At 43.3% G+C, this 14153-nt stretch overlaps 2 protein-coding genes across 7 annotated transcripts in view; one reads left to right on the top strand and one right to left on the bottom strand.

Annotated features, from left to right (window-relative positions):
* TRAF6 (TNF receptor associated factor 6) overlaps positions 1-9426 on the top strand; it is a 31959-nt gene extending 22533 nt beyond the window's left edge. The window contains exons 8-9 of one of the 3 annotated variants that reach the window (XR_010431234.1): positions 479-554; positions 7408-9426. The gene's annotated coding sequence lies outside the window, so the exon portion shown is untranslated. Of the gene's footprint in view, positions 1-475; positions 616-7407 lie in introns of those variants that run through there. The other 2 variants (XM_064657770.1, XM_064657771.1) reach the window with 2 other exon arrangements.
* The window catches only part of PRR5L (proline rich 5 like), a 42840-nt gene continuing 37747 nt past the window's right edge, over positions 9061-14153 (bottom strand). For all 4 annotated transcript variants that reach the window (XM_064657774.1, XM_064657775.1, XM_064657772.1 and 1 more), the window contains one exon: positions 9061-12053. In XM_064657774.1, the coding sequence (XP_064513844.1) occupies positions 11668-12053 (386 nt within the window). In that variant the 3' untranslated portion in view covers positions 9061-11667. The remainder of the gene's footprint in view (positions 12054-14153) is intronic.

Below are 14153 nucleotides of genomic sequence, written 5' to 3'. Positions count from 1 at the left end.
TGAAAAAAATTGCACACTGTCACCTCGATGGCCGCATCTGCTTGCTTGTTATATTTGTGACAAAAGTAACTATGGGTTGAAGCTTTGTTGCAAGATACTCAGAGCAGAAACCAAAGGGAGTTCCTCTCTGAGTAAGAGAAGTGCTTCATTGCAATCTGCTGATTTATCTCAACCACAAACATTCTGGATCTGTTTTTTAACAGCATCTGCAGGAAGGGATATTCCAAACTTTCAAATTCTGAGTAACCTTAATGTTATTTATAGAGATAATATCTAATGCACTGCGGTTAATGTCAAGTTAATTATGACTTTATCTTTCATCCAGGTTGGTCCTAATAGCTTCCATGAGTAATGGATAGGAAAGTATGGTCAGCTACCAGTTATTTGTTTTGTTAATACATCTTTATTGTTTCACATTTTGAGGGCACTAAAATCTTCTTTTGATGAGATGAAGTAATAATGACGTGTTTTTAAGCAGGAAAACTAGCTGTTTGCAGATGTGCCAGTGAATGGAAAGTCCACATGAAGAAACAGAAGATGCCAGCAATATGAAAGTATGTTCACACCTGTGTAAATACAAATATCTGTGTACCTGTACATTTCTGAAAAAAAGAAGGCTAAGCTAGATGTGGACCAGGATATTTTGACTGAATATTTTATTGGACAAATACCAGTTCATTGCAATGACTTCACAAGAAGAATGTGTTTGTTTTACTTAAATCCTTACGCCAAACCAGTTGCTCTGCTGCCTTGCTCATCCCCAAAAAGCACTAGCCCATCACTAAAGGCTGTTCCATCTGGAAAGAGAAAACTCCCTGTGCCATTCCTTCCTATATTATCCTGGGTAAGTACATGAGTACACACAGTGCTAGACTTCAGATGTTATATGCTGTGTTTCTCCCTTAGAAGCTGTGACTATTTAGCCTGTTCCAAATCAGCATTTACAGAAGTCCACAAAACTTAGTAAATTAGCCCTGAGTGTGCTCTTAGCATATACAATAATTACAAGGCAATAGAATGGGAGGTTAATGGACAAAAAATGGTGAGTAGGGAATCTAGGCTTGTCTGGATGAAATGAGTAAGATGGCTGATGAATTCTGCCTGTTAGTCATCCTTGATTAAAAAAAAAAAGCCAAAGAAACCCAAACCCACACTCATGCCACTCAGATAGGAAATTGTTATGCTGGCAAAAAAAAATTACCGAAGGAAACACTTCAGTGTCACAACTGTCTCACCCTCACCGTTTGCCCACCACTGGGTCTTTGTTCCATCTGGAAGGAGCAGCTTGACCACGCTGGACTGAGCGTGCTGCCACCACCCTTACAGGATCTGACAGTCTTAGTGACCTGAAATACCAAATGCTGGGATCTGTGGCCTTCAGGTCTTTTTCCTTTACTGGTTTTAAGTTTTTTTATAATTAAACCTAACCTCCTTGATAAGTATATATGTCTCTGAGCATATAGGCAGCTATATGCTTAAGTTATTTTAAGTTGCTTAAAGCTTGTCAGGGCTCAGGATATGCAAAGAGTTGGTGTTAGTTCTGCAGTCTTTTCCAGTTGCAAACTGCAATAAAAAAGCTAACCCACAGACAGAACTGTCCTTGTTCTCCCATCTTTTCTTTTTTTTCATTTCCTCTTGCGTGCAAGGAAGCAGAAAGATTCTGTAGTAGTCATATCTTGAGTCCCTCCTCACTCCTATTTTATCCCAAGCAGAACTGTTGCCACCACTTCTCATCCCTTCTAAAAGAACTGCCATTTTCTCCGTTAAAAAAAAAAAGTTGTAAAAATTAGTTTACCTTGCTGTTGTGTGCTGAAGGGGTGGCAGATAAAGACTGAGCGACAGCATCATGAAGATAATCTTTCTGCTCAAATCCTGGGACCCTACTTCACTGTCTAATCTTTCAGTGATCATGTTCTTTGAACTCCCTTGTTCTGCAGAAACATTTGGGTTGTGCAGCTCTGAAAGGCTCATTTTGATTGGGGGTTTTCCTCTTGAATGGAGTAGGAAAATTCCTAGACTGTGTGAGAGGAGGAGATTGTGCAACAGGAAAATAATTTCCTTGTTAGCTGCAGTCCCAGCCTCAACCAGTGAGCCTCCTTTTCCTTTTGGTTTGTGCTCTGACTGGTCTCTGTGGCCCAACAGCCCATGAGTGTTCCTGAGTTTAGTGATTTCACCCTGCTCCTTTGTCCCAGTCAGGTCTTTGTTGCCTCCTGGATCTAGCTGCTCTCCCACCAACTGCAGATGTTTATTCCAGCTGGTGCATTGCCCCTCTCAGCCAGTCACCCAGTGATGAAGGAGGAGAAAAGCCCTGGTCTATTTGTGGTCCTGAAGATCCTAGCTGATAGTTTCTGAGGTACCAGCAGGTTTGACTTAACTCGGGCAGACCCAACAGGTGCTAGCCTAGGGAAAAATGGATTCATAGACCAATACCTATGTTTTCTGGTGCCTTTTGTCCAGAAGACTTACCCCACTAAACAGTGAAGGGGACAAGGCATACAGAGCAGTGTTTTAGCAGTTGGGTATTGACAATTTTGGAAAAAAAGCCTGTCCTGCATTCTCTTAGCTGATTAGAAGCAGAGGTGATAGCTTGCTAAAAACTCTGTGATTAACTGTCCAAAAATATGAGTTTTCAGTTTCTTTGCCCTCCCAGACAGAACCTGATTTCCATGAAACTCAGCTGATTATTGACACACTGGAGAAAAAAAGAGAAAAAAGAAAAAAAAAAAGACAAGGCAACAGTACAAATCTTTCCTTGTCTCACCTGACCTGCAGAGTCCTTACTCCTCTGCTACAGCCCTGTATTGATAACATATTGGTTTTCCCTTCTGTCTTCAGCAGCAGATACTCCTCTCTCTCACTGCTCAGTCAGCAGCAGGGTGTCAGGTGAAGGTGTCATGTGAAGTCCATGAGTCTGACTTTTTAAGTCCTACTACAGTATGCTTGAGTTAGCATTTTTATTTCCATTTTGGTATTCATGTATGCATGCACAGACTTGTTTCTCTCCAAGATTTAACTTTGTTTCTGTCACTGCCTTTCATAAAGTGGTGATTTCAGCCAGGTATGAACTTGGGCTTTGCTAACAGGGTGTTAAGGAGCCGTGGTGCTGCCAAGGAAAGTGACACATACAAGTTTTCCTAGTTTCAGTATCACACCCAAGTGTGATAAACTTCACACAGTGTGGAGTTTAGACTTGCCTAAGCAGGTGCGTCCAGTGTGATTCACCTCCTAGAAACAAGTCCTTCAGCTTGAGTTTCTTCATGCCAAAGGCCTTTATGTAGGCATGTGCCTGTACTTATCCTTCTAGCTAAAAGGCAGGGAAAGAATCAGTATTTTAAATTCAATTCAGTGATCTGTATGGAGTGTGGATTTGGATCCTCTGGGAATGGAAGAGGTTAGGCTTTAAATGGGTAGAAAACATAGTGATCCTGAAAGGTAAGTGAGTACTGTTGGGAAAAGGAAGGTCAGACCACCAAACACCATGACCAAACAATTAGATAGCGGAACAGTGATGAATGCCCACTGTGGATTTCTTGTTTCCTTGTCCACTGTTTTCACCAGTGGAAAACAGGTTGTGAATGCAAAAGAGCCATATTTTAATCTCTGCCTCTTTCTGACTTCTATATATTCTCAGTCCAGCTGTAATAGTCTCAGATAAATATAATGATAAACTCAATTAAAAATTATATCATGTATATAAAAATATTTTTTAAATAGTAATATAGTATTTATGTACTGTATTAAGTATATACAAATGTAATTATAAATAGATCGTATATAATACACTATCTCTATAAAAGTAAAAATAATAAAAATTGTAAGCTTTAATAAGGATAGCACCAGTCTAGTCCAACTGTCCCCAGGTTTTTGAGACAGAGCTGTGGATCCAACACCTTCACAAGTCCTTACCAAAATGAGAAAGAGGGTAAAAGCAAGGGTAAGCAATTTCATTACAGAATTGTAGTTCCTCGTGGTTCCTTCAAGCTGCATCTCCAATACTGTGTTCAGTTTTGGGCCCCTCACAGCAAGAAAGACATTGGGGTGCTGGATGTGTCCAGAGAAGAGCAACGATGCTGGTGAAGCATCTGAAGCACAAGTCTTATAAGGAGCAGCTGAGGGAACTGGAGTTGTTTAGCCTGGAGAAAAGGAGTCTCGGGGGGGACCTCATTGCTCTCTACAACTGCCTGGAAGGAGGTTGTAACAAGATGGGGGGCAGTTTCTTCTCCCAGGTAACAAGTGACAGGATGAGAGGAAATGGCCTGAAGTTGCACCAGGGAAGGTTTAGATTAGATATTAGGAAAAATTTCTTCACTGAAAGGGTGATCAGGCATTGGAACAGGCTGCCGAGGGAAGTGGTGGAGTCATCATGCCTAGCAGTGTTCAAAAATGCGTAGATGAGGTACTTGGGAACATGGTTTAGTAGTGGATTTGGCAGTTCTGGGTTAAGGGTTGGACTTTATGATCTTAGAGGTCTTTTCTGACCTTAGTGATTCTATGAATCTATACATGGAATTTTTGTTTTGGTCTTAGTCTTTTGCACTTTGGGGCCCATCATAACAAATCTTTATTTGCAGCTGAGACCTTCCATACCAGTCTACGTTAGCTCACTGTGTTACTCCACATCTGCTGTGGGTGCAATACCATGTGCCAGGCTTTCATCACATGCTGTTTTCCTGCCTCTCCTTCAAGCTGGCACTCACTTTCCACAGAAAAACCCATGCATTTTCTCCCCACAATTTAATTATGGTGCAATAACAAAATAACAGCTCGTGCCTCTGAGGAGGGATCCAGCTCAGGCTTTTGTGAAGGGTCTTCAGTCCCAACTCAGGTGGTGAGAGTGTGACTCCCAGAGTGGCTCCTGGATAGTTGGACAGAAGTTTTCTTAACACGGTGCTGTTGAGGCTGAGCTATCGCATTTAACCAGAACTATGGCTGCAGTGGGCATCATGTCTCCAATCTGCCGCAGGGTTCTCGGGGAAGAAAGTTGTCTAACATTTCAGAGGCAGAAGAGAGACTGATGAGATCCAGTGACAGTCTGAATAGAGGAGCTCAGAGCAGCTCCATCTGCACTGCCAAATGCAGTGCTGCTCAGCCACCGCTATGTTCTGAAAAAAAAACAGGATGGGGAAAAACCACTAGAAATTCCCCCCCGTCTCCCAGGATGGGGGAAAACCACAAGAAATTCCCTCCCCTCTCCCCTCCCCAGCACTCACTCAAACATATAATGGACAGTGGTTCTGAATCCTCGATGTTCAAAGTCCCAAAATGCACATCAGAACTCCCCTCCCATTCCCACCATGGGGGGTGAGGGGAAAGAGAAATTATTAAAACAGGGTGTTTCTTCTAAATATAGTGCATATACTGCTTAAGGGGGAATTTTCACATGTACCATAGCTTCCCTCCTGCAGAACAGCCTCTCTCATCTCTTATATCCAACCACACAGTAAATACATAATCCATTGGCCTGGGATGCGTGTGGACAAAGACAGTGGGTTTAGCATAGTCGTAATGAAGCTGTCCCTTAGAGATAGTTATGTAGGAGACAAGGCCGAACTTGTTTCTGCTCCAAGAACCATTGATAACTTTGTCAACAAGCATTTAGTGTGAAATGGATTAAAAACCCACAGTGGAGAAGAGAGCTGGCTTACCAATAACAGGTGTAAATCAGTCTTGAGGCCTACAGGGTAGGTAATTTATGGCACAGATTCTGTGGTTTCTCACTGGTATTTAACATACATAAATTCTGTCACTTTCTAGGTAGTCCTGTTGCAGTACTAAATTGAATCTGAGCATCTTGTAACTGGTCTGTCTGCTCTTTGAGAAGCCCAAGCAATTCGCACAGAACTAATTCTTTCAGGTTAAAAAAAAAAAAATTTCTATTATTTTAGCAACTGCAAAAACTCCTGTATGTGAGCCAGTGCAGCTGACTTCATAAATTCCGAGGTCAGAAAGAATGGCTCTGTGACTTCAATCTATTTTCCAATGTAACAGAAGTTGTTACTGTACAGTTTGTAATAATTATGCTACAAGAATTACAAACTAGCTCTTGGCATAAGTGGGAGTTAGCTTTGAAGCCTAATGACAGGCACTTGAAACAGCAAGTCCCTAAATATTGCTGCAATTTATAGCTACTACAGATCTGCTCTGTACCATTGTAGGTGCTTAGGGTAGGTGAGACCCTTGTCTTTTGGTTTAGTTGTTAGTTTTTGGAGATTTTTTTAAGGAATTTTCTTTCCTTTTTCTCATTGAAAAGTTTGATGATCAAGCTATAATTAAGCCTCTACCCTACCTTCTATTATATCAATTATTTGGGTAAAGATTAATCTAGTCAGCTATTTCCTTTAACTCCATATGTTTTCTTCATTGCTGTCTCCCATACATTCTTCCATACAGGTGAGTCTCCTACACACAAACCCATATTTGTTGCCCAGAGAGTGTGTCGGCCAGACACAGCCAGCAACTACGGATGAATAATGACAGTTTTCAGTTCACTTATTTCTGCACTGGAATTGTTACTTCTTTTCATCATTTGGGTTGGAGAAATGCACCCAAACTATTCACACATCTCTGCTGCCACTCCTTGTGTACTTAGGACAGTTTTCACAAAACTTGGAGAAATGCTTGGGGCAGGATTTGTCCCTGGAAGGGATGAGCTTACACACAGGGGAGAGGTAAACTGGCACAACAATTATACAGCACTTGCTCTTCCAGATGGAAATAATGGTTGGATGTAAGTAACAAGAGTACTGCAAGTATCTTCAGGTGCAAGTAATGAATAAAGGCCAGCCAATTCTTAGGTGGAACATGGCAGCTATATTACAGCATGCAATTTTGAGCACCATACTGATGAGAATGTGCTGTGCCTTTGCTGCTAAGTTGCTTTAACAGCTGGCATTTCTGTTTTAAAGCTTTTGTTTATGTAGTTGAGTGGTTGGTGCCCTTACCTGGAGCTGTTGGGATAGCAAGGTGAAGAGAAAGCACTCTCCAAATGTGTGGAAAAGTGAGAATATCCCATTTAACCTGTTGCTGTGCTACCAGATCCGCTTTCCACGCTTGAAACATGAATAGGATGACTAATTACCTCCCCTTTGCTCAGGGAAATACCAAATACCCCACTCTTCCCACTTTTAACTGAGGAAATTTTGCAGCAACTTTCCTATGGAGCATGTTGACTGTGGGCTGAATTTCCAGCTCATGTACCCCTAGGAAACTCCCTGGGCACTGTGGGGCATCTGTACCAGGGTAGGTCTTGCCTCCTCACCTGCTTTCCCGAGTGGGAAGCGGTGCTGGCTCTGCAGAGGCCTGTTCCAGGTGGGGAAGGGGGCAGCCAGGGAATACAGCCAGACTGGCCTCTTCTGGGAGTTTTGACGCCTAGTTTGTGGCTTCTTATAATGCTTACATTTCTTATAGGAGTAGGTGGTTTACCACAAAGGACAAAGAGGATGGGTTTTCCCAGCCTCCTCCACAGCCCCTTGAAGACACGTCACTGACCAAACTGCATAGGAGATTGGCAGAGCTGTGGAGAGGGCTCTGTGAGGAGGGGCCCCGGCCTCATGGATGGGTAGGTGTCTGCTACATTTAAATCACTGGATAAAACACAATTGCTTGCTTCTGCTGGCTGCAGTTTTCACAGCTGAAGAGATCTTTATCTGCCTCCAGATTCAGTTGAGAATGAGGAGAGATACTCGCTTTCACTTGTATTGCCCCTATTCTTAAAAACCACCCTTCTTCAGCCTTTTCTGAATATGAGAAAGACCCATCAAGAGTGGGAGTTTGAGTGTCACGAAGGCCCTGCCTGCAGCCCTCTGCACTGGCAGCATTTTTTGTTCTTAGCACAGAGCTTTCAATTCTGCTTCTGGCAACTCGGTGCAAGTCAGTGTCATCAACTCTGGTTGAGTTTCTACACTGCTCCCCTTACTGTCACTGGAACACCCCCCCACACACAATACAGTGTGTGTGCCAGGCCCAGGAGTCCTGCTGCTGGTATGGAGAAGAGTCCAGGTTGGGAAGGAACAGGGAGTCCAGTAAGGGAAATCTGCTACTCCAAGGCTACAGCACGATTAAGAAGTTCATATAAGTAAGCACGCTATAAATACCACAATTTGTCTCTCACTAGACCCTCAGTTTCTCCTCTCTGGGACACACAGGCTGCCTGCAAGAGCCAAACATTTTTAGTCTGTTGACTCAGTTGTAAGTGCCAAAAGGCCATTCCTTCCAGGTGAACCCATTGCCATATGGACTTAAAAAGAAAGGGCAATACCCTACCTCAGCATCAGTTCAAACCCTGCAGTGTTCCCCCTGCTGCCATCAGTGACAGCACGAAGATCTACTGCATTTCTTCTGATTGAAACAAACAAACAAAAAATAAACCGAGTTGCTGCTGACCTAACCAGGGACTGAAGAAGCTCTACCTGCTGGCAATAAAAACATACTGCTTGCCTATGGGGAATGTCAGGAAAAAGGCAAGTTGTACTAAGAATAGCTTTCTGCTGAGGTCCCCCTCTGTAAGCTTATGACAGAATTGTATGGACAGAGAGAATTAATCGCTTACTTTAAGGAGACTGAGTAAAAAGAGAAGACAGACTCGGTCTTGATGAGAAGTGACTTACTCTAGGTAATTATCAAGGTAGAAGGTAACAGACTTCAAGAGGTGGTGAGAGAAATCTCTTCTTCCCATTCTGACAGTATTTCCAGGAGGTTTTCTCAAGTTGGTTACCATAAAGGTAGAAAAGACCTGCCCTGTGGCCCTGGCTGTGTGACACAGTGAGCAAAGTGCAACCCCAAACCAGACCCCTGTATCCAAAATGCAAGTGTTTCTCATGCCACAGCTCTGGCCCAGAGACCGTGTTAGCTTTTTGCTTCCAAGGGACTGAGAGCTTCCTCAATGGAGAGCAGACACTCAGTGCTTCAGTTGCAACCTCATGCTACCATCATGGTAGCTGCAGGGCACAGCTTTCAAACCACTTCCAGGTTCACTCAGTTTACCTGTAAGAGGTCTGCATTTGCAGAGGCTTGTGCAATCTCACGTGGCTGTAAAAGTGGTACTTACGACCATATACTTGGTGTGGTTTACAGAACAGGTTTTGTTTATTTCAGCTTACAAAGTAAAGCCACCAGCTTTAATTCTGCCTAAAAAACAAAACAGCTGGGGAAGTGCATGATTCAGAGGGCCTGGTGCAAATTTTTGCAAAGTAACAGAGACAAAACCAATATAATTCAAATTATACATATGTGTAAAATTAAAGAAATTCAAGTTAAAATCAGGACTAACTCCTATTAGCCCTAGAGATGATCCAACAATATGTCAGGAAATAAATAAATCATTCTAATCAGCATAAAAGAGGGCACTGCTCACAAATCCGAATGTTTTGGGTGTTTACAGAAGTCAAATGGAGAGAGGAGAAACATAAAGAAGAAAAGCCTTCGTAAGAGTGAATTGAAATGCTGCAGGGTGATCACTTCTCCACATGCCTCAATGCTACTAAGAGAAGGCTTTAAATCACTGCAAGGGGCAAAAGAAATTACTTTTGAGCAGGACGCCTTCATTTGCCCCACGCTGGAGGGACTGTGCCAAGGTGAGACCAGCATGGTCTACCAGGTTTGGCTGTTGGCACAGAGGTTCTGAAGGTTCGCCACAGTCCATGGCCACCCTGGGGCAGAAGACAACAAATAAGTTGGCCTGGTCAGTCAGTCTAATTTATGAATAGGAGAGTAATTTATCCTATAATCCATCTGAAGGGAAGATTGCTTAAAGCCACATCTTCCTGTGGCTTAAAGCCACATTCCACGCGACTGTGCATGCTCTGAGGAGGAGGCAGCCAGCACAACTCAAGCTCTGTTCTTCAACATGTAAGCACAGCTGGTGATCAAAACATTTAGTATTTTCACACAAAGGCCAATTAGGGTGCCTAGCAAGGAAAAGTAGGCCCTTTCAATATCTCTTTCAATATTTGCAAACTACAGTAGAAAAAGCAACAACCTCATTTATAAAGATGTTGTGGCTTGTGCTCGTAGCTGGTATTTCAGATGCTTTGTTGCCAGATAATAATGCTAGTTTCTTTTTGCTGCACATGCTACTAAGGCCAAGTCCTGACAGGTCGGCCCTGTACTTTCAGTGCAGCCAGTGGAGAAGAAATCTTTAGTGCCCAAGAGAAGCAGGGCAAACTCTGTAGTTAATGCCATAGCAAAAAAAGTCCTGAAGGCTCATCTTAACCTTCTGTTTCCTTGTCAAGACCTATTTTTTTACAGATTAAAGTGGTAGTTTTGTTATGTCCACATTTTTAATGGAATTTGACATTTAAGGCAGCATTTCAGTTCACCTTCAAGCCTGTAATTACACTTGTGAATCTGCTTAGCAAGACGTCGGCAGAGTATCCCAAGGGACAGCTTGAACAGATTGATTCTGTTCCCATAGAAGCAGCATTTGAGTACCAAGTGATGCTACAAAGCAGACACTGCCGACTGCAGTGCCTGCCACAGACACTCGCAAACTGGACCATTCCTAATCTTCAAAATAAAAACAAAACCAAGGACTGCAAAGAGCCCTCACTTTATCTTAAAAGCAATACTGCACTGAGTCAGATACCACTGGAGGTCAGGAGCACTTCATGAATACACCACTGAGACAGGACTCCTTTCTACACCCCTTTGGTTATCTTTGGTCTCATGAAATCTGCAAGTGCTAGAATTACCAGGGTAGCTCCAAGGATGAAATCCTGTTCATCACCTCCTCGTCTAGCACCACAATGGCCCAGTGCTGAGAAGCACCTCTACGTCTCTTGCACAAATGCAAACTCTGCCCAGCATCTTCTTCCCAAAGGAATCCATTTAGTTGTCTCTTTTCATTGTAGCCCTATCACCACAGAAATTTTGAGACCAAATTGATGCCAAATGCCAGGATGCTCAGGATTACATTTTACACTCAATTTACACACCCAGCCCTCCTTTGTGCAGTTTATACCACAACCCCCAAGATATGACTGGAACTAAATAAAGTACATATGAAGTACTCAGCTCAGACTCCATGTACACTCAGTTCTCTTCAGGTCTGGGAAAAAAGTAGGTCTGATTTGTTCCAATTTGGGCTTTTCATCCACGCTCATGGGAGGCAAAGTGAAGGATCTCCTCTCACAAACCACCTCAGCAGATCTTTCTGGAGGACTCAAATGGTTTCATCCCTGAGTTCAGCTTTAAAAGAGAGAAATGCAGTCCTCAGCATTCACCACACTAGCACCAGAACCAAAGAGAACATTTAGCACAGAGGTCTCTACTGCAGGAATGAAGAGCAAATAAGCAGCACAACACTGTGAAAGATGGAGAAAAGCAGAAAGAGGTCAATTTGTATCACACCAAAGAAACAGAAGGAAACCTGATGACAAAAGGTTTATACTAGTAGAGGGAGAAAGCTTACAGAAGGTAGACTGTGCTGTTAAACAGCAAAACCTTTGCAGCCCTCAGTGGTCATTTGGGAGCAGCCTGGTACCTCCATCAACAATGATCCAAGACTGGTAAAAAATCAAATCTAGAGAGCATTCTCAGACATAAGAACCCTTGAGGCCATTTCAATGACATGAGAAAAATTAAAATTTTTCTTTTTTTTCCCAGCAAGGATGACACAACACTTTGTCCAGCTTAGTGCATACAGTTCTCCACTCTTCAGCAAGACTTTTTCTAGCTGACGGATGTGCAGTTCAGCTCTGCAGAATCTTGCCTACTTGCTGCTGCCGCGATTCCCTCTGGCCCATCAGCGATACTGGGCTCACTGGAGCACTGCCTGTGGCTGAAACAAGTGGGCTGCAGGAGGAGGCACTTGTCAGTACTGTCTGATTCCTCTATGACCATTCCTGTGTGCATCATGGAGGCCATTGCCAGGAGCTGGATATCCGAGTGAGCATTTGCAACGGTGTGGCGACGGATGCTACCACATTTCTCCAGGTAAGCCTCACCCTCCTGCTCTGTCAGTGGGGTCAGGGCCATCTCACTGGGCTGCCGGGTCGTTGCATGAGATGGATAATTCAGTACATCAGTCTTAGGACGGGATCTGGAGTACCGTCTCTCTGGAAGAGAAAAAGGAAGCCAGAACAGTCAATAGCGCACAGATGAAGCGTTGCTCCAACTGCTAGGCTGGCCTCAGGGAACAGAGAGAATTCAGTGTGCAGCTATAGTGTCCCACCTCCTTCCCACTGGAAAACAGTCAGGTGCTCACTGGTTCATACTGCTGGGGATTTGGAAAGGAGATCTGCTTCTCCCCCAGTAAGGAGAGACCTCCTGTCGGGCTATAAGGCAATGGTGCTGGTGCCTGTGAGAAAAGTGAGTCAAAAATCACAAGTGCAGCCAAAGGACTTTCTTGAGCATCCTGGTGATCTCCTTCCTTATCCAGGGATGAGGACTGAGTAGGAGCTCTCACATGCAGGTTCACTAAAATGACTGACACTAAAGCAGCATAAGTCTCCAAAAAAATGTTCAGAGAGGACTTGAGTTGCCATCCCTTCCTCTGAAAAATTTCTCTCAGGAGGTGCCATTAGCTGTTGTCAGTGTGAAAGTCCTGATGCTTACGCTACCTCTCCGTCTGCCTAGGTAAAGGCTGTTCTGCTGGCATTATCCCAATGTATTTTTCAAAGATCATGCAAGAAAAAGAAATTGTCATCCACCTTACAACATGTCTGGTTTGGGTGCTAGACACAGAAAACACCTAACAGTGTGCAGGAGCAGTCCACAACAGCCTGGGGTAAGGGCGCATGAGAGAAGGACAGCACTTGGGGAGCAGGGATAAGGCAGTGACACAGAACTGATGGGTATGAGGTGTACGATCTCCTCAGCAAATCATTAAGGAGAAATAATGCCTGGTTTAAAACTCAGACCCAAGGCACAGCCCCCAGCCCCATATCATGAAGCGCTATTTCAATTCTGATACTGAAAACTTTTAGAAAGGCAGGGGTCAGACTTTGTGCCTTGGCTCACTCTCACTCTTCTAGCAGGTTAAATCAGACAATATGAATCAGCCAGCACCTGTTGGCTTCCACTGCTGTGCAGCATTGCCATGTGATGTTAAACACCTCCTGTGGTCCATCTCCACAGCAGCTGATAAAGCTATTCCGTACCTGTCTCGTTTCTCACCAATTTCACTGAAGTGCAGGGTCTCATTTCATAAACTCAGAAGGCTTTACACCATATAAAAGGCTTCCACCAAGACTGGTGAGCATAAGAGAGAGAGTAACAAAATGCAAAGCAAAGCACTTATCACTGAGGTTATAAAAGAGTTTTGGAAGCTTGCATCAGGAACAAAAGCAGAAAACAAACTTAATATTGTTGCAGGGAGGCACGGGTGAGCAGCCAAAACTCCACCACTGGCAGCAGCCAAGCTATGACAACACTTCACCCTGCTACTGCCAGTAATACATTCATTCAAACTGGGTCATTTTTTGCTTAAGAGTATGCACAAATAATTTTTGAGGCTGGTTACAATGCATATACTCTTTAGGTTTCATCTGCAGCTCAAGCCACAGCAAGCTGTAGTGTTGAAGGGCATTAGGACCCAACTCTTTCAATGAAAAAATATCCACAGATGACTTTTCGTACAAGAAAATTAAAATCCTTTCTGATGAGAACCAGCTGAAATTAGGCTTAACTCTGAATATTCATTTATTGCTTTACTTTACCCCCTCTACTTTCTTGACCACAAAAAACAGTCTATTAAGAGAGTTGTCATGTATAGTTTAACCAGACATTTTATTTCTATTTTGATGCCTTATGGCAAGGAATATAAACTTGGAAGCAAACTCAGATCAGCAGTGATGTTAGGCTTAATATATCAGGAAATAGGGTGGATGTTTTAATTTTATCTTCTCTTCTATCCCCAATATAAACGTTGTTTCTTAGAAAACAGGGTCCCTTCAGCATGCTCCACCCTTACAATGCAGGTTACAGCTAATTTACACAGGCAAAGCAAGAAGGGTGCTAACAGAAGAGCGGGTGAGAATATTGCCCTCTACAATTCCCCTCTGTGAGTGGTCCTGTCCCCTTTCACACCTACCCCTGCTGTGCTCCTCTCCCACTTTAAATCAAGCTTAAGATACTACTGCCTCTTCTCTGCTGTGTTGAGTTCCCAGCAGACATCCAGCAGGTTAAAGTCACCCACAAGAACAAGGGCTGGCAAT

This window comes from Pseudopipra pipra, chromosome 6, assembly GCF_036250125.1.
Source record: "Pseudopipra pipra isolate bDixPip1 chromosome 6, bDixPip1.hap1, whole genome shotgun sequence".
Classification (NCBI taxonomy): domain Eukaryota; kingdom Metazoa; phylum Chordata; class Aves; order Passeriformes; family Pipridae; genus Pseudopipra; species Pseudopipra pipra.
Note: the sequence above shows the minus strand (reverse complement) of the source record. Positions and strands in the feature narration are given on the sequence as shown.